The sequence below is a fragment of the Salmo trutta genome, chromosome 1 (genome assembly GCF_901001165.1).
Source record: "Salmo trutta chromosome 1, fSalTru1.1, whole genome shotgun sequence".
In the NCBI taxonomy this organism is placed as follows: domain Eukaryota; kingdom Metazoa; phylum Chordata; class Actinopteri; order Salmoniformes; family Salmonidae; genus Salmo; species Salmo trutta.
Window position 1 is genome coordinate 15,062,560 of NC_042957.1, and position 24,865 is coordinate 15,087,424.

General features: G+C 43.7%; 1 protein-coding gene across 3 annotated transcripts in view; it reads left to right on the top strand.

Moving 5' to 3' along the window:
* The window catches only part of LOC115168713 (uncharacterized), a 68,535-nt gene that overhangs the window by 26,729 nt on the left and 16,941 nt on the right, over positions 1 to 24,865 (top strand). The window contains exons 1-6 of one of the 3 annotated variants that reach the window (XM_029724263.1): positions 3,836 to 4,208; positions 4,466 to 4,795; positions 4,909 to 5,187; positions 5,393 to 5,443; positions 5,860 to 5,916; positions 6,305 to 6,358. In XM_029724263.1, coding sequence (XP_029580123.1) covers positions 4,148 to 4,208; positions 4,466 to 4,795; positions 4,909 to 5,187; positions 5,393 to 5,443; positions 5,860 to 5,916; positions 6,305 to 6,358 — 832 coding nt within the window. In that variant the 5' untranslated portion in view covers positions 3,836 to 4,147. Of the gene's footprint in view, positions 1 to 3,835; positions 4,209 to 4,465; positions 4,796 to 4,908; positions 5,188 to 5,392; positions 5,444 to 5,859; positions 5,917 to 6,304; positions 6,359 to 13,266; positions 13,318 to 24,865 lie in introns of those variants that run through there. The other 2 variants (XM_029724337.1, XM_029724389.1) reach the window with 2 other exon arrangements.

The following is a 24,865-nucleotide window of genomic DNA, read 5'->3' on the forward strand; positions in this document are numbered from 1 at the left end:
TCCTCTCTCCTCTCCTCTCCTATGCTGCTCTACTCTCCTCTCTCCTCTAGTCTCATCAACTCTCTTATCCCCTCTCCTCTCCTCTCCTTTCCTCTCAACTCCTCTCCTCTCCTTTCCTCTCAACTCCTCTCCTCTCCTCTCATCTCCTTTCTCTCCTCCTCTTTCCTGTACTCTCCTATTCTCTCACGTCTCCTAAACACTCCTCTCTCCTCTCCTCTACTCTCCTCTCCTCTCTCCTCTCTCCTCTCTCCCTTCTCCTCTCTCCTCCTCTCCTCTCCTCTCTCCTCTCTCCTCTCTCCTCTCCTCTCTCCTCCTCTCCCTCCTCCTCTCTCCTCTACTCTCAACTCTCCTCTCCTCTCCCCTCTACTCTCCTCTGTCCTCTCTCATCCTCTCTTTCCTCCTCTTTTCTAAACTCTCCTCTTCTCTCCTCTTCTCTCCTCTCTCCTCTACTCTCCTCCCTTCTCCTCTCCTCTCCTCTGCTCTCCTCTCCGCTCTCTTCTTCTCTCCTCTCTCATCAACGCTTTTCTCTCATCTACTGTCCTCTCTCCTCTCCTCTCCTCTCCTCTCCTCTCCTCTCCTCTCCTCTCCTCTCCTCTCCTCTCCTCTCTTCTCCTCTCCTCTCCTCTCTCCACCAATCTATTCTCCTCTCTGCTCTACTCTCCTCTCTCCTCTCTCCTTTACACCCCTCTCTCCTCTTCTTTCCCCTCTCCTCTCCCCTCTACTCTCCTCTACTCTCTTCTCTCCTCTCTCCTCTATTCTCCTCTGTCTTCTCTCCTCCTCTATTTCCTCCTCTCTTCTGAACTCTCCCCTTCTCTCCTCATCTCTCTTCTCCTCTCTCCTTTACTCTCCGCTCTCCTCTCCTCTCTCCTCCTCTCCCTCCTCCTCTCTCCTCTTTTCTAAACTCTCCTCTTCTCTCCCCTCTCTCTCTCTACTCTCCTCTACTCTCCCCTCTCCTCCCTCTTCTCTCCTCTCCCCTCTCCTCTACTGTCTCCTCTCCCCTCTACTCTCATCTCTCCTCCACTTCTCTCCTCTCTCCTCTACTCTCTGCTCTCTACTCTCTCCTCTCCTCTCTTCTCTACTTCTCTCTCCTCCTCTCTCTTCTATTCTCCTCTCTACTCTACTCTACTTTACTCTGCTCTCTACTCTCTCCTCTCCTCTCACGTCTACTCTCTTCTCTACTTCTCTCTCCTCCTCTTTCCACTACTCTCCTCCTCTTTCCACTACTCTCCTCCTCTTTCCTCTCCTCTCCTCTCCTCTCCTCTCCTCTCCTCTCCTCTCCTCTCCTCTCCTCTCCTCTCCTCTCCTCTCCTCTCCTCTCCCCTCCCCTCCCCTCCCCTCCCCTCCCCTCCCCTCTCCTCTCCTCTCCTCTCCTCTCCTCTCTTCTCTTCTCTTCTCTCCTCTCATATATTTTCCTCTCTCCTCTATTCTCCTCTCTCCTCTACAATTCTCTCCTCTACACTACTCTCTCCTCTCCTCTCTTCTCTCCTCTTCTCTCCTCTACTCTCCTCTACTCTCCTGTCTCCTCTGCTCTCCTCTCTCCTCTACTCTCCTCTACTCTCCTGTCTCCTCAACACTCCTCTCTACTCATCTCTCTCCTCCTCTCTCCTCTGCTCTCCTCTCTCCTCTCCTCTCTCCTCTCCTCTCCTTCTCCTCGTCACTCCTCTCTCCACTACTCTGTTCCACTCTCCTTTCTCCTCTCCTTTCCTCTCTCCTTTACTCTGCTCTACTCTCTCCTACTCTACTCTCCTCTCTCCTCCTCTACTCTCCTCTCTCCCCTCTTCTCCTCTCCTCTCTCCTCTGCTCTCCTCTCTATTCTACTCTCCTCGATTCTGCTCTTTCCTCTACTCTACTCTCCTCTCCTCTCTCTTCTCCTCTCCTCTGTCCTCTACTCTCCTCTACTCTCCTCTCTCCTCCTCTACTCTCCTCTCTCCTCTCCTCTCTTCACTCTTCTACTCTCCTCTCTATTCCACTCTCCTCTATTCTCCTCTCTCCCCTCTCCTCTCCTCTCCTCTCATATATTCTCCTCTCTCCTCTATTCTCCTCTCTCCTCTACTCTCCTCTCTCCTCTCCTCTCATATATTCTCCTCTCTCCTCTACTCTCCTCTCTCCTCCACTCATCTCTCCTCTACTCATCTCTCCTCTACTCTCCTCTCTCCTCTCCTCTCCTCTCCTGTCTCCTCAACACTCCTCTCTACTCATCTCTCTCCTCGTCTCTCCTCTACTCTCCTCTCTCCTCTGCTCTCCTCTCTCCTTTGCTCTCCTCTCTCCTCTCCTCTCTCCTCTCCTCTCCTTCTCCTCGTCACTCCTCTCTCCACAACTCTGTTCCACTCTCCTCTCTCCTCCTCTACTCTCCTCTCCGTTCTATTCTACTCTCCTCTATTCTCCTCTCTCCTCTCCTCTCCTCTCCTCTCTCCTCTACTCTCCTCTCATATATTCTTCTCTCTCCTCTATTCTCTACTCTCCTTTCTCCTCCTCTCTCCTCTTCTCTCTCCTCTACTGTCCTCTCCTCTCCTCTCTACTCTCTTCTCTCCTCCACTCTCCTCTCTCCTCTTCTATCCTCTACTCTAATCTCCTCTCTCCTCTACTCTGTTCTACTCTCCTCTCTCTTTTACTCTGCTCTCCTCTCTCATCTGCCCTGCTCTCTTCTCCTCTCCTCTTCTCTCATTTTCTATTTCTCTCTCTGCTCAGCCTCAGAAAAATAGAAGTGGTCTGAGCTGAAATAACCACTGAAAGAAGAACCAGTTGTAGACATAGACATACTTATTATTCTGTTTATGTACATCATTAACTGCAGTTACATTCACCTTTATAACAATTTAAATGTTTACATATACATCAAACCCAACAGCCAGAAACAGGTTGTAACTAGAAGGAGTACAGCAATTGATGGAAGTGACTTTTCTTAGCAGGTTTGGAGAGCATTTTAGCTAACCCTAACCCTTTCCCTAACCTTATCCTAATTCTCCTAACCTGCAACGTAAGTTCTCCTAACCTGCTACAAAAAAGTAATTTCCATCCATAGCTGTATACCATTTAGTAATACCATCTAGTAAACCCCCCAAAAAGTGTCTCTATGTTAATCCCCATAGAAACGGTACAGGCCACTGTTCCCACGGTATGTTTGTGTTGTTGTCTTGTTCTTTTGAAGGTGTGAAATGACCAGCTGTGTTATTTTAGGGTGAGATAATATGCTGTGGTAAAATGAAAAGACAACCCACCACTATGACTTATTTTTCTCTCTCTCTGCTCAGTCTCAGATAAACAGAAGTGGTCTGAGCTGAAATAACCACTGAAAGAAGAGTTTCAGACATAGACATTAATATTCATTCTTCTGTGTATATCTACATCATTGGTTGTAGTTACATTCTCCTCTCTAACATTTGAAATTCACTTAAATCTGTCCTTTTTTATACTTTTTCACTACAAACACAGTTATGTGATGCTTCTATAAGCTGGTATGAGGAATAAACCCTGGTAATACAGGAACGTGATTGGATGTCCACTTCAGCTCTTGACAGGTTTAGAACATATTGATACATAAGCAGAAACATACATAAAATGTGATGTCATACACAAACAGGTGTACAACTGCCTTAATATATGGACAGTGGGTCATCAAAAGTCACACAACAAATAGACACACCACCAAATCAATAAATAGTCATATTAAATAGATTTAGTGGTGGAGAGTGTAGATGTGAGAAGGAATTAACAAGCAAAGTGATCATGCTGTTTGTTTATGGCTACTATGAAATTGACCTGTATTTGCATGTGATCAGGGGTTTATTCATTCTAGTATCATGTAGTAGCCTAAACTTATCAACGTTACACTGAGCTGGGTGAATGGAATATGAATGACAGTCATCCAATTAAACGGCACCGACCACCACTTGAATATGACCACATTAATGCCAAATCCCTGCATCACTAATACAGACTCTCATATATGTGAAGAAGGTCTTTAACTGCTGGTGAACTGGAGGATTCTCACTAAGGTGTGAAACTAGATAAAAACATGACCACTTTGAGGAAGTGATGCTATAGTGGTGAATAGAGATGCTGCTGTATGGTGAGAAACTCATAGTGCTGAGACGCTCTGACAGAGGAAAGAGACAGAAACAGAGGAGAGAGAGAGAGAGAGGGGATCATGGCTGACATCCATCATTCATTTTTGGGATTGCTTGTGACCGTTTTGTACCTGCTAACAGGTAAGACAGAGGAGAGTAAGAATATGTCATTAGAGATCATAGAACACATTTATTTCACATGGCCAAACTAGTTCAGTTTACATTTTACTAATATTATAATGACATTTCTGTTGTGTATCTGTTTACTCTTCACTATTGTATAATAGACAGTATATTACACTATTATTCACACTGAAGAATATCAATAAGAATACCTATGAAATATAATGTCATCTGTATTACCAGTTAATAATGATCTGATGTCATACTCCTTCCAGGTGTCAGTGGAGAAACTCTCTCTATGTTCTCCAGAGTGGGAGATGATGTCAGTCTGCCGTGTAACAATGTGGTTTATCCAAACTGTTCCTCAACTACATGGACCTATAACAGTGTTGGATCTACTGTTACTATTGAAGAGGTCGTATTGGGGAAGATCAAAGTTGAGAAGACAGAGAGAGCAGACAGACTGAGTTTAGGGTCTAACTGTTCTCTACACGTTAGTGATGTCAGAGCTGAGGATGCTGGACAATACATCTGTCAACAATACCTTGCAAAGACTGGACCCCGAGATGGAGATGATGCTCCTGTTCATCTGTCTGTTCTAACCAGTGAGTATTACTGTTTAAATCAGTTTAAATGTCAGTGTACAAGTGTAGTGTTAATAATCATATGTAATGTGAAAACAGCCAACAAGTACTGTATACCTTTTTCTCTTTCTCAGTCTCCTCTACCACACCAGTGACAGATCTGAAGTCTAATGTAAATATGACATTACGGTGTTCTCTGCTCACCTATATGGAACATGGAACGTGCATCTCAGGAGTTAGTCTCAGCTGGGTGCCTAAAACAGGTACTAATGCCCAGGTCACACTGGATTCTTCCTGTGACATTACTCTGACTGTGACACTCCAGAAGGAGGACAACAACAGGAAGTGGACGTGCACGCTGACTGAAAAGGGAAACGTGAAGATCTCCATTGACTTCCCCTCCACATTCTCAGGTATGTGTTGTTGTTATGCTCCTACAATCTGAATAAGTTCACAAGATCTGTGATGATATTAAAGTTGAATATCCAACCTGATACTTTATCCTGATATTAGTGATATTAGTGATTGATGATTCATTTGATTTGAATCCTACTGCTGTGTCTGATGATGATGGGTTATTTAAATAAACTAACAGAGGATGTTCTCCTACTGAATTAGATATTGAAGAAAAGACCACTGATAATGATGGCGTCATCTCCACTGTCCCAGGTAAAATACTCCCATCTGTATGATGTGTACAGATATATTAAATGTTTTATCTGTCCTCTGGATACATAGAACTGTGTACTGTGTTTTCCCATGCTGTGTCAGGGTTTGAGACTGGGTCCAGAAAGACACTTGATTTGATGTTTTTCAGACAGTTCTGATGTAACTAGTGTAATGCCTGTCAAGACAACCACCAGTACTACGCAGCAGTATAAGACTGGTCATGTAAAAACAGCCCCAAATATATTTATACTGCTTGTCTAGTGCTCTAGAGATTGGAGAAAGATTTAGCAGATTGCAGGAGAGAACTCAACAGGCAACAGAGTGAGTCACTGAATGTGGATCCATTCTGATCTGTGATGTCACCATTATTCACCAATGAAAAGTGGTCACTCTGTTTGTTTTCAACTACTATCCAGGAAGTACAGCCTCTACTACAAGACCAGCCTTGTCAACCACTTCCACATCTTCTGCTGGTATTGTATTGAATACTATTTCCCTTCTCAGTTGTATTGTAGATAGTATGAGTGGTACATCATGGGGCTAAAGTCAGATGTATTACCTTGGTCAACACAAAGCATATGCTTACTTATGTTTTGATTTTTACATTTGCTGTGGTGCACTTCACACTTCTCTCTTCCCATGTGAATATCTGCTTGTCTGTGTAACTCTGACATCCCATGTGAATATCTGCTTGTCTTTGTAACTCTGACATCCCATGCCAATGCTAAACTTTAATGACATTAAAATAAATGTCAAACCTGATCCTTTCTCCTGATATCAGTGATGATTGAACAAACATACTGCATGTGTCTGATTATGAAGAGTTATTTTAAAGAGGATGTTCTTCTCCTACTGATCTAGATATTAAAGACAAGGGCACTGAAGATGGTGGTGACGTCACCTTCAACGCCTCAGGTATAAAATACTCTGAAATAGTACATCTTCCATGTGCCATCTGGATACATAAATGACTACTGTTCCTGTAAAGTAGTCATATTGTAACATATTGATACATAAGCAGAAACATACATAAAATGTGATGTCACACACAAACAGGTATAATCTGCCTTAATATATGGACAGTGGGTCATCAAAAGTCACACAACAAATAGACACACCACCAAATCAATAAATAGTCATATTAAATATCTTTAGTGGTGAGGAAAACCATCTGCATAGTTTCAGAGCTCTTATGAATGATCTTTGGTGTCTGGTAGTGCAGCTTGTTACATTGAACTCCTCAGATCATACTGTTGCTGTTTAAGGGTTAGAAACTTGTTCAGAGGACTGGTGGTTGTGCAGCTTGTTACATTGAACTCCTCAGATCATACTGTTGCTGTTTAAGGGTTAGAAACTTGTTCAGAGGACTGGTGGTTGTGCAGGAACACTTTGAAGGCCTTGGGAGGGAGTTGTAGGAAGTGCCAATGATGTGGCAGCAGCGTCTCTGAATGACTTCCAATCCTGGAGAGACGAGAGACTTGATTCCACTGATATGTCGTGTTGACTATGTCACTTGACTATGTCACTTGACTTATCTCCGTCCTGTGAACTATTTAGATACAATTAGGATGCACACAGAATAAGAGGAGTGGATAAATACCAAGTCTGATTAACCATTCAAATGAATCTGACAGTGGAGGCTCCTCAGAGGAACAAGGGGAGGACCATCCTCCTCAGTGAATTTCATAAAACACATTTGAAAAAGTAATCCTTTTTTGGATACAACTATACTAAAAATGTTCACGTCACCAGTTGTTTTGTAATGAAGGTCTACAGAAGCCTCAACAGCACTCTATAGGGTAGGTAGCACCATGCTGTAGCTGGAGGACAGATAGTTTCCACCCTCCTCTGGGTACATTGACTTCAATACAAACCCAGGAGGCTCCACAGTAACTATGACAACTTCCGGAAGACATCCGCCAACCTATCAGAGCTCTTGCAGCATTAACTGACAAATTGTCCACCCAATCAAAAGATCAGAAAATCAGAAAATGGGGGCTTCCCGAGTGTGACAGCGGTCTAAGGCACTGCATCAAAGTGCTAGCTGCGTCACTACAGATACCGGTTCGATACCAGGCTGTGTCGCAGCCGGCTACAGCCGAGAGACCCATGATGCGGTTGTCACGTTCGTCGTAAAGATGGGACCAAGGCGCAGCGGGAATGTGAATACTCATCGTCTTTATTAAGAAGAAAACCAAACAAACACTTAATCAAAAACAACGATGAGAAAACAGTCCTGTGAGACATACAACTACACATGGAACATCTACCCACAAAAACCCATGAAAAAACAACCCTACTAAATAGGACCTTCAATTAGAGGCAACGAGAAACAGCTGCCTCCAATTGAAGGTCAAACCAATAAACTAAGCATAGAAATAGATAAACTAGACACAAACATAGAAATAGACTAACATAGAACATTGCCCAACAAACCCCGAAACACATTAAACAATCACCCCCTGCCACGTCCTGACCAAACTACAATAACAAATAACCTCTTTACTGGTCAGGACGTGACAGAGGTGGCAAATTGGCCCAGCATCGTCCAGGTTAGGGGAGGGTTTGGTTTGCTGGGTTGTCCTTGTTTCATCATTGCACGTTGACAGAGTCAACAATGTTTTCTCCGACACGTTGGTGAACGTTATGTCAAGAAGCAGTGCGGCTGGGCAGGGTCGTGTTTCGTAGGACGCATAGAAAGAAGATGAAAAAGCATCAGAGAATGAATCTAGTACTGAAAGCATAAGCTACAGGTACAGTAGCTAGCACTGCAGTGTTTATCATGTGGTGAGTAGGGGACTCAGAGAGAGAAGAACAATAGCTGAACAGTCTGAACAAATTAATATCTTTAAAATGAAGGAAAAGCAAGAGAGAGAGAGCTATATTTAGTTGTATGTGTGGGTAGGCTGGTTTAGCACTACTCAAACACCTGGCTCAAACAGAGAGGGATGCTGTGTTAGCTAGCTGGCCATTGCTGTCCAACACAATAGCTTTTCCAAGTCAAGGTAAGCTTTTGGTTTTATTAATTTATTGCCACCGGGGCCAGCTTGCTAACTGTACACTCTACTGCATTATTGTAGAGGGTTTATTAATGTGTTAGTTCTAGTAGCTATATTGACTGACCTTAGCTAATATGGTGACAATGATGTAGGCTTTGTGTAGCGGTTAGCGGTTATGATATGAAGGTTTGGCTTGGGAAGGTTGTCGCCTGGTCACAGACAGCTGATGTGTTTTGCTCTGGATCCCACAAACGAAGGGAACAGGTGAGAGGAGGAGAGTGTAGATGTGAGAAGGAATTAACTTTCCTGGCCTAGGTGGGACGCCCACCCTAGTCAACAGCCAGTGGAATCGCGTGGCGCGAAATACAAATACCTTAAAAAATTATATAATTCAATTTCTCTAACATATGACTATTTTACACCATTTTAAAGACAAGACTCTCATTAATCTAACCACATTGTCCGATTTCAAAAAGGCTTTACAGCGAAAGCAAAACATTAGATTATGTCAGGAGAGTACCCTGCCAAAAACAATCACACAGCCATTTTCAAAGCAAGCATATACGTCACAAAAACCAAAACCACAGCTAAATGCATCACTAACCTTTGATCTTCATCAGATGACACTCCTAGGACATTATGTTACGCAATACATGCATGTTTTGTTCAATCAAGTTCATATTTATATCAAAAAACAGCTTTTTACATTAGCATGTGATGTTCAGAACTAGCATACCCACCGAAAACTTCCTGTGAATTTACTAAATTACTCATGATAAACGTTCACAAAATACATAACAATTATTTTAAGAATTATAGATACAGAACTCCTTTATGCAATCGCGGTGTCAGATTTTAAAATAGCTTTTCGGCAAAAGCACATTTTGCAATATTCCAAGTACATAGCTCGGCCATCACGGCTAGCTATTTTGACACCCACCAAGTTTGGGACTCACAAAACTCAGAATTCCTATTAGAAAAATTGGATTACCTTTGCTGTTCTTCGTCAGAATGCACTCCCTGGACTTCTACTTCAACAACAAATGTTGTTTTGGTTCCAAATAATCTATAGTTATATTCAAATAGTTCCGTTTTGTTCGTGCGTTCAGGTCACTATCCGAAGGATGACGCGCGAGCGCAATTCGTGACAAAAGATTTCAAAATATTCCATTACCGTACTTAGTAGCATGTCAAACGCTGTTTAAAATCAATTTTTATGCTATTTTTCTCGTAAAATAGCGATAATATTCCAACCGGGCAACGTTGTATTCATTCAAAGGCTGAAAGAAAAAAATGGAGAATTCTCATGAATGCGCATCTCAGTCTCACTGTCCCCAGGCTGACCACTCACAAACAGAGCTGTTGTACATTGCCCAGAGACAGCAGACACCCCATTCCACTTTCTGGCAGCTTTAGAGAGCGAAAGGGAGCCTTAGAAAGTGTGACGTTACAGCACAGATGCTGTATTTTCGATAGAGATGCAACAGAAGGACAACAAATTGTCAAATAGGGCACTTCCTGTATGGAATCTTCTCAGGTTTTGGCCTGCCATATGAGTTCTGTTATACTCACAAACACCATTCAAACAGTTATAGAAACTTTAGAGTGTTTTCTATCCAAATCTAATTATATGCATATTCTCGTTTCTGGGGAAGAGTAGTAACCAGTTTAACCTCTTACATCTAGATGTTCTGTACGTCTGCTCCAATATCCAATGATGGGCGGGGCGCGAAATACAAACTCCTCTAAAATCCGAAAACTTCCACTTTTCAAACATATGACTATTTTACAGCTATTTAAAGACAAGACTCTCGTTAATCTAACCACACTGTCCGATTTCAAAAAGGCTTTACAGCGAAAGCAAAACATTAGATTATGTCAGCAGAGTACCCAGCCAAAAATAATCAGACACCCATTTTTCAAGCTAGCATATAATGTCACAAAAAACAAAACCACAGCTAAATGCAGCACTAACCTTTGATTATCTTCATCAGATGACACACCTAGGACATTATGTTAAACAATACATGCATGTCTGTTCAATCAAGTTCATATTTATATCAAAAACCAGCTTTTTACATTAGCATGTGACGTTCAGAACAAGCATTCCCACCGAACACTTCCGGTGAATTTACTAAATTACTCACGATAAACGTTCACAAAAAGCATAACAATTATTTTAAGAATTATATATACAGAACTCCTCTATGCACTCGATATGTCCGATTTTAAAATAGCTTTTCGGATGAAGCACATTTTGCAATATTCTAAGTACATAGCCCGGCATCACAGGGCTAGCTATTTAGACACCCAACCAGTTTAGCCTTCACCAAAATCACATTTCCTATAAGAAAAATGGTCTTACCTTTCCTGTTCTTCGTCAGAATGCACTCCCAGGACTTCTACTTCAATAACAAATGTAGGTTTGGTCACAAATAATCCATCGTTATGTTCCATCAACGACGTTTTGTTCGTGAGTTCTAGACACTATCCCAATGGTAAATCACGGTCACGAGCATGGCGCAGAACGTGACAAAAAATTTCTAAATATTCCATTACCGTACTTCGAAGCATGTCAACCGCTGTTTAAAACCAATTTTTATGCAATTTATCTCGTAGAAAAGCGATAATATTCCGACCGGGAATCTGCATGTCTGTAAACTGAGGAAAAAACCGAAAGACGGGGGCGGGGCAGGTCGCGAGCGTAAGCATTTCTCCGCTGATTGACCACTTAGCTTTTGATCTCGTGTTCTTCAGCCAGGGCTTTGAATTACGTCATTCCTGTTTTTCCCGGGCTCTGAGACCCCATTGGAGACGTGGGAAGTGTCACGTAACAGCAGAGATCCTTAGTTTTTGGAAGAGATGTCAAAGAAAGCAAATAAATGGTCAGACAGGGTACTTCCTGAACAGAACCTTCTCAGGTTTTTGCCTGCCATAGGAGTTCTGTTATACTCACAGACACCATTCAAACAGTTTTAGAAACTTTGGAGTGTTTTCTCTCCAAAGCTAATAATTATATGCATATTCTAGTTTCTGGGCAGGACTAATAATCAGATTAAATCGGGTACGTTTTTTATCCAGCCGTGAAAATACTGCCCCCTAGCCATAAGAGGTTAAATCGGGTACGTTATTTATCCGGCCGTGCAAATACTGCCCCCTAGCCCCAACAGGTTAACAAGCAAAGTGAGGCTACAAACAAGCAAACTAAGGCTACTATGAAAGTGAACTGTTTTTGCATGTGATCAGGGGTTTATTCATTCTCGTATCATGTAGTAGCCTAAACTTATCAACGTTACACTGAGCTGGGTGACTGGAATATGAATGACAGTCATCCAATTAAACTGCACCGACAGCCACTTGAATATGACCACATTAATGCCAAATCCCTGCATCACTAATACAGACTCTCATACATGTGAAGAAGGTCTTTAACTGCTGGTGAACTGGAGGATTCTCACCAAGGTGTCAAACTAGATAAAAACATGACCACTTTGAGGAAGTGATGCTATAGTGGTGAATAGAGATGCTGCTGTGTGGTGAGAAACTCATAGTGTTGAGACACTGACAGAGGAAAGAGACAGAAACAGAGGAGAGAGAGAGAGAGGGGATCATGGCTGACATCCATCATTCATTTTTGGGATTGCTTGTGACCGTTTTGTACCTGCTAACAGGTAAGACAGAGGAGAGAGAGTAAGAATATGTCATTAGAGATCATAAAACACATTTATTTCACACGGCCAAACTAGACATTTCTGTTGTGTATCTGTTTACTCGTCACTATTGTGTAATAGACAGTATATTACACTATTATTCACACTGAAGAAAATCAATAAGAATACCTATGAAATATAATGTCATCTGTATTACCAGTTAATAATGATCTGATGTCATACTCCTTCCAGGTGTCAGTGGAGAAATTCTCTCTATGTTCTCCAGAGTGGGAGATGATGTCAGTCTGCCGTGTAACAATGTGGTTTATCCAAACTGCTCCTCAACTACATGGATCTATAACAGAGCTGGAACTGCTTTTGAACTAGTCGATCTAGGGAAGGTGAAAAAACAACTCAACAACATAGCAGACAGACTGAGTTTAGGGTCTGACTGTTCTCTATATGTTAGTGATGTCAGAGCTGAGGATGCTGGACTCTACACCTGTCAACAATACCTTGCAAAGACTGGACCACGACATGGAGCTGATGCCCCTGTTCATCTGTCTGTTCTAACCAGTGAGTATTACTGTTTAAATCATAGTGTTAATGTCACTGTGTACAAGTGTAGTGTTAATAATCATATGTAATGTGAAAACAGCCAACAAGTACTGTATACCTTTGCCTCTTTCTCAGTCTCCTCTACCACACCAGTGACAGATCTGAAGTCTAATGTAAATATGACATTACGGTGTTCTCTGCTCACCTATATGGAACATGGAACGTGCATCTCAGGAGTTAGTCTCAGCTGGGTGCCTAAAACAGGTACTAATGCCCAGGTCACACTGGATTCTTCCTGTGACATTACTCTGACTGTGACACTCCAGAAGGAGGACAACAACAGGAAGTGGACGTGCACGCTGACTGAAAAGGGAAACGTGAAGATCTCCATTGACTTCACCTCCACATTCTCAGGTATGTGTTCTTGTTATGCTACTAGAATATGAATAAGTTCACAAGATCTGTGATGATATTAAAGTTGAATATCAAACCTGATTCATTCTCCTGATATTAGTGATATTAGTGATTGATGATTAATTTGATTTGAAAAATACTGCTGTGTCTGATGATAGTTTATTTAAATAACCCAACAGAGGATGTTCTCCTACTGAATTAGATATTGAAGAAAAGACCACTGATAATGATGATGTCATCTCCACTGTCCCAGGTAAAATACTCCCATCTGTATGATGTGTACAGATATAGTAAATGTTTTATCTGTCCTCTGGACACATAGAACTGGGTACTGTGTTTTCCCATGCTGTGTCAGGGTTTGAGACTGGGTCCAGAAAGACACTTGATTTGATGTTTTTCAGACAGTTCTGATGTAACTAGTGTAATGCCTGTCAAGACAACCACCAGTACTACGCAGCAGTATAAGACTGGTCATGTAAAAACAGCCCCAAACATATCTATAGGAAGTACTGCTTGTCTAGTGCTCTAGAGATAGGATAAATATTTAACAGATTGCAGTAGCAGCACTACAACAAGACCAGCCTTGTCAACCTCCTCCCCATCTTCTGCTGGTCTTGTATTGAATACTATTTCCATTCTCAGGTGTATTGTAGATAGTATGAGTGGTACATCATGGGGTCAATGTCAGATGTATTACCTTGGTCAATACACACAATTTACACAAAACAAAGATAGATCTTTGGTGTTCAGACAGAGGTGGAGTTGTAGAGGTATTTGGCTGATGGATATTGGTCCTCAGCATCCTCTATTGACCGTTGTGTGATACAAACTTTACCTTCATTTAAATCAATCTAAATGATTGACTGTGTTTAATCACTGTCTGTCTCATTGTCCAGGTACCAGTAATGCTGTTAAGTTGCCCATCAGTCACATCATGCTCTTTGTGACACTGACCATCATGGCTGCCATAGTCACTATTCACACAACAAGGAGGAACCGCCCACCCAAGGCTCTGCCCCCACAAGCAGGTGAGAGTCACAGGCATTGGTCCAGTTCCATTTAGGTTCCTAACTCCTCCCACAACATCAGAGTTCATAGATCTGAAAGGACTGTATAGACCTAAACATTATGGATGGTTCCATCAATCCATAGAACATATGGAGCAAACACCACATTACATTCACATATTCTGATCTTCAGATGTGTGAACTGAAATGGAATCAGGTCATAAATAGTCATTTAATATATTCATCTTGTCCATCTAATCCCCTATTAACTAGTTAGTCTTTATGGTCTGCTATAGAATGAATGGTGAGACATGTTGTCTGATGTGTTGTTTTGTTCTCTGTGTAGAAGAAACCTCTGGTATGGAGTTTCATGTCCTGGAGGAATGACCCCTTGTTCCTCACTCTTCTCCCTGTGCTGGACTAAGACTTTCAAACTATCTGTAGCTTTATTGATTCAGTAACAGAGGACATTATACTATTTTAGTGCATAGTGTGGAAGATGTATTCATTCCTAGTGTGTTATTTTTTATGTAGTAGGGATGTAGTAGGGATTCTATGTAGTAGGGATTCAGATATCAAACCTTGGTTGATGTGGTTCATTTTTTCTGTCCATTGTGAATGACGTCAGCATGGAGAAATTCCTTGGTTTTGTTTAATTAATAATTTGTCCTAAGCAGACTTAAAATGAGCACAATGCTCCTTCTAAAATGTATATTAATTGTTTAAATAAACTAATAAAAACACAGTATTTCAAACTCGGCAGTTACAGGTGTTTTCAGGCTAAACTTCCACAATGTAAGGTAAAGCATGAATGTATTGACCCTATTTCATTTACAACCTTCTTCTAGTCAGCAGCAAAGATAGATTTGTTTATCCCCTTAGAAAGAGGATCATCAGAGATGCTGTCTGTAATCCAAGCATCTGTGGTCTGTATCATGCTACGTTAAACAGGTGTCCTCACCAAGTTTGGTATCAGTATGACCACCAGGTCATCTAAGGAGGGCTGCACTGGCCCAGGTCAGAAATGAAGCAGGTCAAAGCCCCTGTGCTGTCCAGTAGTGGGATAGAGTCTGTGAGAAGACGCTGCAGTGCAGCCTTGGCAAGACAATGAAACCCAATCTTTGCTTTTCATTTAGTTTCACATTAACTATTCTGCTTCATTGTGGCAGCTGCCTCTTAGTGGAACAAAATGAAAAGATAATGAATGCTGAAAGAGAGAACTAGGCTATAGCTTAGCTAGCAGGGTGTATCACAGACGCTGGGAAATGAGAAGCAAGTGAAGGGTGTGGATTTAATGATAAATAAACATGAAAACAAACCACGAACAGCGTCTGGACAAAAGAACAGGAACATAACAATGCTGACTGGGGAATGAACCTGAGGGAGTGACAGAGGGATAGAAATCATAGAAGTGATGCAGTCCAGGTGAGTCTCATGAGGCGCAGGTGCGCGTAACGATGGTGACAGGTGTGTGTGCAATAATCCCCACACTGGCAACAACGAGCGCCAGAGAGGGGGAGCTGGAGTAAACCTGACAGAGTATATGTTACAGTTGAGAATTATACTGCCCCCTACTGACGAAGACAGTAAATTACTGAATTAAACCCCAACAGCCAATACAATGTTTTGGAACTCTTTGAAAGGAGTTAATCAGTTCTGATTTACTTTAGTCAATATCATTCTCAACATGAGTAATGAAGGAAAAACACTGTTATCAGCAAAGCTAAAATATGTTTTTCTAAGAAGCTGCTATTGTGCTACATACTAAAAGAAAATAACAGAGGCATAGGTCACCACATCTTCACCTTGGGCCTACAGAGACAACACACACACACAGTCACAACAAAGGAAAGGCTTTAAACAATGTATAGAAGGGAGAGTGATAGCATTACAATATGTTCAGTATAGCTTCACTTACGTCAACTCTCTGAGGGGGATTTTGATTGAAGTGGTCAATGGAGGAATAGGTGATTCTGTCAGCAGGTTGACTCTACAAGGATCAAAATTGTTATTGAAACATGAATCATTTAAACTGGACATTAGTCTGATTGCATGATAACAACTGGGTTAAATGATGTTTCATATTAATCATGTTTCAAATTCCATTAGGATATTGATGCACTAACCTCATTGGTTGGTGGGGTGGAGTGGTTTACTGCATTCAGACCCTTTAATTAGTATCAAAGGTAATGGATTCAACACAATAGAATTATAGTGTAACCTCTTAGTGTATTATACTATTGTAGTAAAATAACTAACTGTTTATTAAGCCACAGTGCATCAATGACATGTTTATGTTACTCACAATGCTGTTATCAGTTGATTCTCTGAAAAGAACAAATAAGTGAATAATTGATACAATGGAACAACTGTCTTCATGTGTATTACTGTGTTATTATTGAACTCCATTAAACTCAAAGAAAAATGATGAATGTCAATATGTACATGTTATCCTTCTGCGTACTATAAAGACACCACACAACTGCTCCCACAGCCACTCCTACAGTCACAGGGAGGATCTGGTTAAACGGAGAACCTGAAAGGACCAGGAAGAGGATGGGGTCTGGCTTAGTGGAGGAGAACCAGCCAGGACCAGAGAGAGGATGGGGTCTAGTTAGTGGTGGAGAACCAGCCAGGACCAGAGAGAGGATGGGGTCTAGTTAGTGGTGGAGAACCAGCCAGGACCAGAGGAAGGATGGGGTCTGTTTTAGTGGAGGACCTGACAGGACCAGAGAGAGGATGGGGTCTGGTTTAGTGGAGGAGAACCAGCCAGGACCAGAGAGAGGATGGGGGTCAAGTTTAGTGGAGAAGAACCAGCCAGGACCAGAGAGAGGATGGGGGTCTGGTTTAGTGGAGGAGAATCAGCCAGGACCAGAGGGGATGGCGCTCTAGTTTAGTGGAGGAGACCCAGCCAGGACCAAAGAGAGGGGATGGGGGTTTGATTAGTGGAGGAGAAGCCAATTTGACATTTGCTCAGTACATTGTTTTCACTGAGGAAATGTACGAGTCTGCTGTTAATGATAATGCAGAGGATTTTCCCAAGGTTGCTGTTGACGCATATCCCACAGTAGTTATTGGGGTCAAAATTGTCTCAATTTTTGTGGATTGGGGTGATCAGTCCTTGGTTCCAAATATTGGGGAAGATGCCAGAGCTAAGGATGATGTTAAAGAGTTTTAGTATAGCCAATTGGAATGTGTCTGTATATTTGACCATTTCATTGAGGATACCAACACCACATGCCTTTTTGAGTTGGAGTGTTTTATATTTTGTCCTGTAGCTCATTCAAGGTAATTGGAGAATCCAGTGGGTTCTGGTAGTTTTTAATAGCTGATTCTAAGATTTGTATTTGATCATGTATATGTTTTTGCTGTTTGTTCTTTGTTAAAGAGCCAAACAGATTGGAGAAGTTGTTTATCTATACATCGCCATTTTGGATATATAATTCTTTGTGTTGTTGTTTGTTTAGAGTTTTCCAATATTCCCAGAAGTGGTTAGATTCTGTGGATTCTTCAGTTACATTGAGCTGATTTCTGATGTGCTGTTCCTTCTTTTTCCGTTGTGTGTATCTGTATTGTTTTAATGATTCACTATAGTGAAGGCGTAGACTCAGGTTTTCCAGGTCTCTATGTTTTTGGTTGGACAGGTTCCTCAATTTCTTTCTTAGATTTTTGCATTCTTCATCAAACCATTTGTCATTGTTGTTCATTTTCTTCGGTTTTCTATTTGAGATTTTTAGATTTGATAGGGAAGCTGAGAGGGCAAATATACTGTTAAGATTTTCTACTGCCAAGTTTACACCTTCACTATTACAGTGGAACTGCCACCGTTGTCGTAGGAATGAGCGGACCAAAGCGCAGCGTGGGTATCGTTCCACATTTTATTTTCACTGTGAAACTATGCAAGATACACAAATAAACTAATGAACAAAAAAACAACAAACCGTGACGAAGAGGTGCAACATACACTAACTCAAAAACAATCTCCCACAAACCCAGGTAGGAAAAACAGCTACTTAAGTATGATCTCCAGTTAGAGACAATGATGACCAACTGCCTCTAATTGGAGATCATCCCAAAAACAACAGCATAGAAATACAAAAACTAGAACATAACAACATAGAAAATCTAAACTAGAAAGACCCCTGTCACGCCCTGACCTACTCTACCATAGAAAATAACAGCTTTCTATGGTCAGGACGTCACAGGAACGTTTTACCCAGGAAATTGTCTAAAAGGGATTCAATTTGTTGTTGCCTAATTTTTTTTGGTAGGTTTCCAAACTACATTCCTTCCATCTATAGCCTTTCTTAATGTTACTCAGTTCCTTTGGCTTTGTTGCCTCATGATTGAGTATTGCTCTGTTCAAGTAGACTGTGATTTTGCTGTGATCTGATAGGGGTATCAGTGGGCTGACTGTGAACGCTCTGAGAGACTCTGGGTTGAGCTCAGTGATAAAGTGATCGACAGTACTACTGTCAAGAGATGAGCTATAGGTGTATCTACCGTAGGAGTCCTCTCGAAGCCTACCATTGACTATGTACATACCCAGCGTGTGACAGAGCTGCAGGAGTTGTGACCTGTTTTTGATGGTTATGTTGTTATAGTTGTGCCTAGGGGGGCATATGGGGGAGGGAATGCTGTCACCTCCAGGCAGATGTTTGTTCCCCTGTGTGCTGAGGGTGTCAGGTTCTTGTCCGGTTATGGCATTTAGGTCGCCACAGACTAGTACATGTCCCTGGGCCTGGAAATTATTGATTTCCCCCTCCAGGATGGAGAAGCTGTCTTCATTAAAGTATGGGGATTGTAGTGGGGGGGATATAGGTAGCACACAGGAGGACATTTTTCTCTGTTAAGATCATTTCCTTTTGAATTTCTAGCCAAATGTAAAATGTTCCTGTTTTGATTAATTTAATAGAGTGAGTTAGGTCTGCTCTATACCAAATTAGCATACCCCCTTAGTCCCTTCCCTGTTTCACACCTGGTAGTTTGGTGTATGGGACTACCAGCTCTCTGTAACCTAGAGGGCAACCAGGCGTATACCAAATTTCTTGCAGGATGACAATGTCTGTATTACCGATTTCTTTGGAGAAGTCCAGGTTCCTGCTCTTTAGGCCAAAGGCAGATGACCTCAGGCCTTGGATATTCCAGGATGAGATGGTGAAGGCTTTGTGTTCCATAAAGTGTCCAATGTTGTTGGTCGTGTGGTTTGGCCTCAGGCCAGTAAGTGTGAGCAGAACCTACTGAGCATCTGGTACATGCCATTGGCTTGGGCTAGTGTAAGAGTGGGGGTTGGGCCTGTTTGCCCGCTCACTGCCTGGGCGTATGTGTGACTTCCATGTTGAGGCCCTCTTTGCGGGGGTGGGGTGCATGGGGTGGGCAGGAGGGGCATAGGTCTGATCTGAGGGGCCTAAATGGGGTGTGGGCATGATTGACTTGGGGGGGTGTTGATTGGTTGGGGTGGGGGTCTGGATGTAAGTCCTCTTGGCGTGGGTCCTCTATGTGTAGGTCCTGGGGGGGGGGGGGTCCCGCAGGTCTGGGAGAGTATCTCGCTGGTCTGGGTGGGGTGTCAATTGGTCTGTTGTTCCTGTGTGAAGTGTTGGGGATACGTTTGAGAGCGATGTCCTTTAGAGTCCGGGCAAAGGTGTGCACTGCTGCCTTGTAGAGGTGGACCTGCTCATAGAGGTTGTTCAAGTCCAGGGTGGAGTGGTGGGCCAGGAAAACATTTGGTTTTGAGGCACAGTCACGGGAAATACTTGCGTTTACACGCTGTATTGTAGCAGGGTGGAAGTCTTTTCGTGGTAGCAGGGTGGGGAAAGTAGAAGAAGCTTTTTCAATCACTCCCTTCAGTGCTGTGGCCACCCTTTCCTGCTGTGTTCTCAGGTCGTTTATGCCTGAGTGTATTATTATGTGGCTGGGTGAACCTAGTTGGTCCTCAGACAGAAGGTCCAGGGTGTGCTGGGTGTTTGGACACCAGAGTTTAGACACATTGTGTTTGGGAAAAAGTTTATTTTCTTGTATATATTTCCCGTTTGAGTCCATAAGGAGTACAATCTGTGTCTTGTGTATGTCCTCAGTGGGTGTGGGGGGGTTGTCAGGAGGGCTACCAGGGTGGCTCAGAGGGAGTGAGAGCCCCTGGGCTTGGGGTTCTTCATTTGTTTGTTCTGCTGTGATGTCGACGCTACGGTCAGGGTCTGGTGTGGACTGTTCTACTGTGGTGTCGAGACTTTTGTCGGGAGCTGAGGTGGGTTGTTCTGCTGGCTCCTCTGCGGGAGTGGCCACCTCTCTAGTGGGTTGTTCTCTGTCACACGCCATCCCCCTTACCCTCTCCTCCAGCAGGCTGATCCTCTCCTCCATCCCCCTCACCCTCACCTCCAGCAGTCTGATCCTCTCCTCCATCCCCCTCACCCTCTCCTCCAGCAGTCTGATCCTCTCCTCCATCCCCCTCACCCTCTCCTCCAGCAGTCTGATCCTCTCCTCCATCCCCCTCACCCTCTCCTCCAGCAGTCTGATCCTCTTCCTCCATCCCCCTCACCCTCTCCTCCAGCAGTCTGATCCTCTCCTCTAGTGCTCTGTTCTTGTCCTGCTCCTGCTTTTTCTCCTGTTGAAGTTGTCTCACCACAGTCCAGAGTGCAGATATGTCTCTCTACACCTCCAGCACTCCGGGTCTGGTTAAGGGGGTGTTGTTGTGCTGGACTGTTGTCTGGGTCTGGTTAATGGGGTGTTGTTGTGCTGGACTGTTGTCTGGGTCTGGTTAAGGGGGTGTTGTTGTGCTGGACTGTTGTCTGGGTCTGGTTAAGGGGGTGTTGTTGTGCTGGACTGTTGTCTGGGTCTGGTTAATGGGGTGTTGTTGTGCTGGACTGTTGTCTGGGTCTGGTTAAGGGGGTGTTGTTGTGCTGGACTGTTGTCTGGGTCTGGTTAAGGGGGTGTTGTTGTGCTGGACTGTTGTCTGGGTCTGGTTAAGGGGGTGTTGTTGTGCTGGACTGTTGTCTGGGTCTGTGCTGACTGGAGTGTAATCACCTGCTGTTCCAGCTCCACCTGCCTTACCTCCAGCTGGGTAAATGTACCCCCCCCCCCTTAACAGAGTGTGTTAATATAGCATTGTACCATGCCAGGGGATGGTCTGGTTAATATAGCACTGTGCCATGCCAGGGGATGGTCTGGTTAATATAGCACTGTGCCATGCCAGGGGATGGTCTGGTTAATATAGCACTGTACCATGCCAGGGGATGGTCTAGTTAATATAGCACTGTGCCATGCCAGGGGATGGTCTAGTTAATATAGCACTGTGCCATGCCAGGGGATGGTCTAGTTAATATAGCACTGTGCCATGCCAGGGGATGGTCTGGTTAATATAGCACTGTGCCATGCCAGGGGATGGTCTGGTTAATATAGCACTGTACCATGCCAGGGGATGGTCTAGTTAATATAGCACTGTGCCATGCCAGGGGATGGTCTGGATAATATAGCACTGTGCCATGCCAGGGGATGGTCTAGTTAATATAGCACTGTGCCATGCCAGGGGATGGTCTAGTTAATATAGCACTGTGCCATGCCAGGGGATGGTCTGGTTAATATAGCACTGTGCCATGCCAGGGGATGGTCTGGTTAATATAGCACTGTACCATGCCAGGGGATGGTCTGGTTAATATACCACTGTGCCATGCCAGGGGATGGTCTATATAATATAGCACTGTGCCATGCCAGGGGATGGTCTGGTTAATATAGCACTGTGCCATGCCAGGGGATGGTCTGGTTAATATACCACTGTGCCATGCCAGGGGATGGTCTATATAATATAGCACTGTGCCATGCCAGGGGATGGTCTGGTTAATATAGCACTGTGCCATGCCAGGGGATGGTCTGGTTAATATAGCACTGTGCCATGCCAGGGGATGGTCTGGTTAAAATAGCACTGTGCCATGCCAGGGGATGGTCTGGTTAATATAGCACTGTGCCGTGCCAGGGGATGATCTGTGTTAATATAGCACTGTGCCATGCCAGGGGATGGTCTGGTTAATATAGCACTGTGCCATGCCAGGGGATGGTCTGGTTAATATAGCACTGTACCATGCCAGGGGATGGTCTGGTTAATATAGCACTGTACCATGCCAGGGGATGGTCTGGTTAATATACCACTGTGCCATGCCAGGGGATGGTCTATATAATATAGCACTGTGCCATGCCAGGGGATGGTCTGGTTAATATAGCACTGTGCCATGCCAGGGGATGGTCTGGTTAATATAGCACTGTGCCATGCCAGGGGATGGTCTGGTTAAAATAGCACTGTGCCATGCCAGGGGATGGTCTGGTTAATATAGCACTGTGCCGTGCCAGGGGATGGTCTGTGTTAATATAGCACTGTGCCATGCCAGGGGATGGTCTGGTTAATATAGCACTGTGCCATGCCAGGGGATGGTCTGGTTAATATAGCACTGTACCATGCCAGGGGATGGTCTGGTTAATATAGCACTGTGCCATGCCAGGGGATGGTCTGGTTAATATAGCACTGTGCCATGCCAGGGGATGGTCTGGTTAATATAGCACTGTGCCATGCCAGGGGATGGTCTGTGTTAATATAGCACTGTGCCATGCCAGGGGATGGTCTGGTTAATATAGCACTGTGCCATGCCAGGGGATGGTCTGGTTAATATAGCACTGTGCCATGCCAGGGGATGGTCTGGTTAATATAGCACTGTACCATGCCAGGGGATGGTCTGGTTAATATAGCACTGTGCCATGCCAGGGGATGGTCTGGTTAATATAGCACTGTGTCATGCCAGGGGATGGTCTGTGTTAATATAGCACTGTACCATGCCAGGGGATGGTCTGGTTAATATAGCACTGTGTCATGCCAGGGGATGGTCTGTGTTAATATAGCACTGTACCATGCCAGGGGATGGTCTGGTTAATATAGCACTGTGTCATGCCAGGGGATGGTCTGGTTAATATAGCACTGTGCCATGCCAGGGGATGGTCTGGTTAATATAGCACTGTGCCATGCCAGGGGATGGTCTGGTTAATATAGCACTGTGCCATGCCAGGGGATGGTCTGGTTAATATAGCACTGTGCCATGCCAGGGGATGGTCTGGTTAATATAGCACTGTGCCATGCCAGGGGATGGTCTGGTTAAAATAGCACTGTGCCATGCCAGGGGATGGTCTGGTTAATATAGCACTGTGTCATGCCAGGGGATGGTCTGTGTTAATATAGCACTGTGCCATGCCAGGGGATGGTCTGTGTGGAAGATGAGGTTGCTGATGTTCCCATTTTTGTAATAGTCAGCAAAAAGTGTCTGTTGGTTTTCCATAAGGAGATTCATTTTGTGATCTTTTCTTGTCTTATCATTCTTTACATACACAGGGTTCTGTATTTAATTACCTCTGAACAGCGGCAGGCAGCTTCTAAGGCCTCTCCATTTGATTGGAGTAGACTGTTCCACTCTCCTGCCGTTGTTGGGCTAAAGGGCTTTGACCCCTCTCACTTTACACGTCAGCGCTAATTTAAGTTGTATCAAGCTTGGCAGCCTTAATTTAGCATTCAGTCCTTATAAAGTAATGTCATGTATTTTTCTTCTTGGCTTTTGGAAATAAAATATAGCTTCAGACTAAACATTACTCACTCAGATCCAGGTTGGATGGTGTTTTCAGGTTTCTGTTGTTTCCAGAGAGTTTGCTGTATAGTTTTAGAATAATAATCCTTGGTAGTTGTAAACCTTCCAGGTGATTCCGTAATTCCATCCAAAATCAGGTTGTAGGTTTTGAGTTTTGATTTGGAGTGAAGTTTACGATGTAGAGTGTAGCATCCTGTATATGTTCCTGACAAAAAATCCAAGTTTATCTAACTCTAAATCTATCTTTTTTTAAGAACATGCAGAAAAATGCATGACATCATCTGATCGTGACCCTTCTATCTCTCCCTCTGTCTTCTCTTCTCTCCACTACTATCCTCTCTCCTCTACTCTCCTCTCTCCTCTACTCTCCTCTCTCCTCTACTCTCTACTCTCCTCTCTCCAACTCTCTCTCCTCTTCTTTCTACTACACCCCTCTCTCCTCTCCTCTCCTCTCCTCTCCTCTCCTCTCCTCTCCTCTATTCTCTCCTCTCCTCTCCTCTCCTCTCCTCTCCTCTCCTCTCCACTACTCCTCTCTCTTCTCCACTCCCCCCTTCTCTCCTCTCTACTCTATTCTCATTTCCTCTCTCCTCTTCTCTCTACTACACTCCTCTCTCCACTCCTCTTCTCTATTCTCCTCTCTACTCTGCTTTACTCTATTCTACTCTCCTCTCCCCTCTCTCCTCTCTCATCTACTCCTCTCTCCTCTACTCTCCTCTACTCTACTCTCTCCTCTACTCTCCTCTACTCTCCTCTCTCCTCTCCTCTCCTCTCCTCTACTCTCCTCTACTCTCTCCTCTCCTCTACTCTCCTCTCCTCTCTCCTCTCCTCTACTCTATTCTCTCCTTTCCTCTCTCCTCTCTACCCTGCTCTCTTCTCTACTTCTCTCTCCTCTATTCTCCTCTCCTCTCCTCTCCTCTACTCTACTCTACTCTACTCTACTCTACTCTGCTTTACTCTATTCTACTCTCCTCTCCCCTCTCTCCTCTCTCATCTACTCCTCTCTCCTCTACTCTCCTCTACTCTCCTCTCTCCTCTCCTCTACTCTACTCTCCTCTCTCTCTCCTCTCTCCTCTCTACTCTACTCTGCTCTCTTCTCTACTTCTCTCTCCTCTCCTCTCCTCTATTCTCCTCTCTACTCTGCTTTACTCTCTACTCTACTCTACTCTACTCTACTCTACTCTGC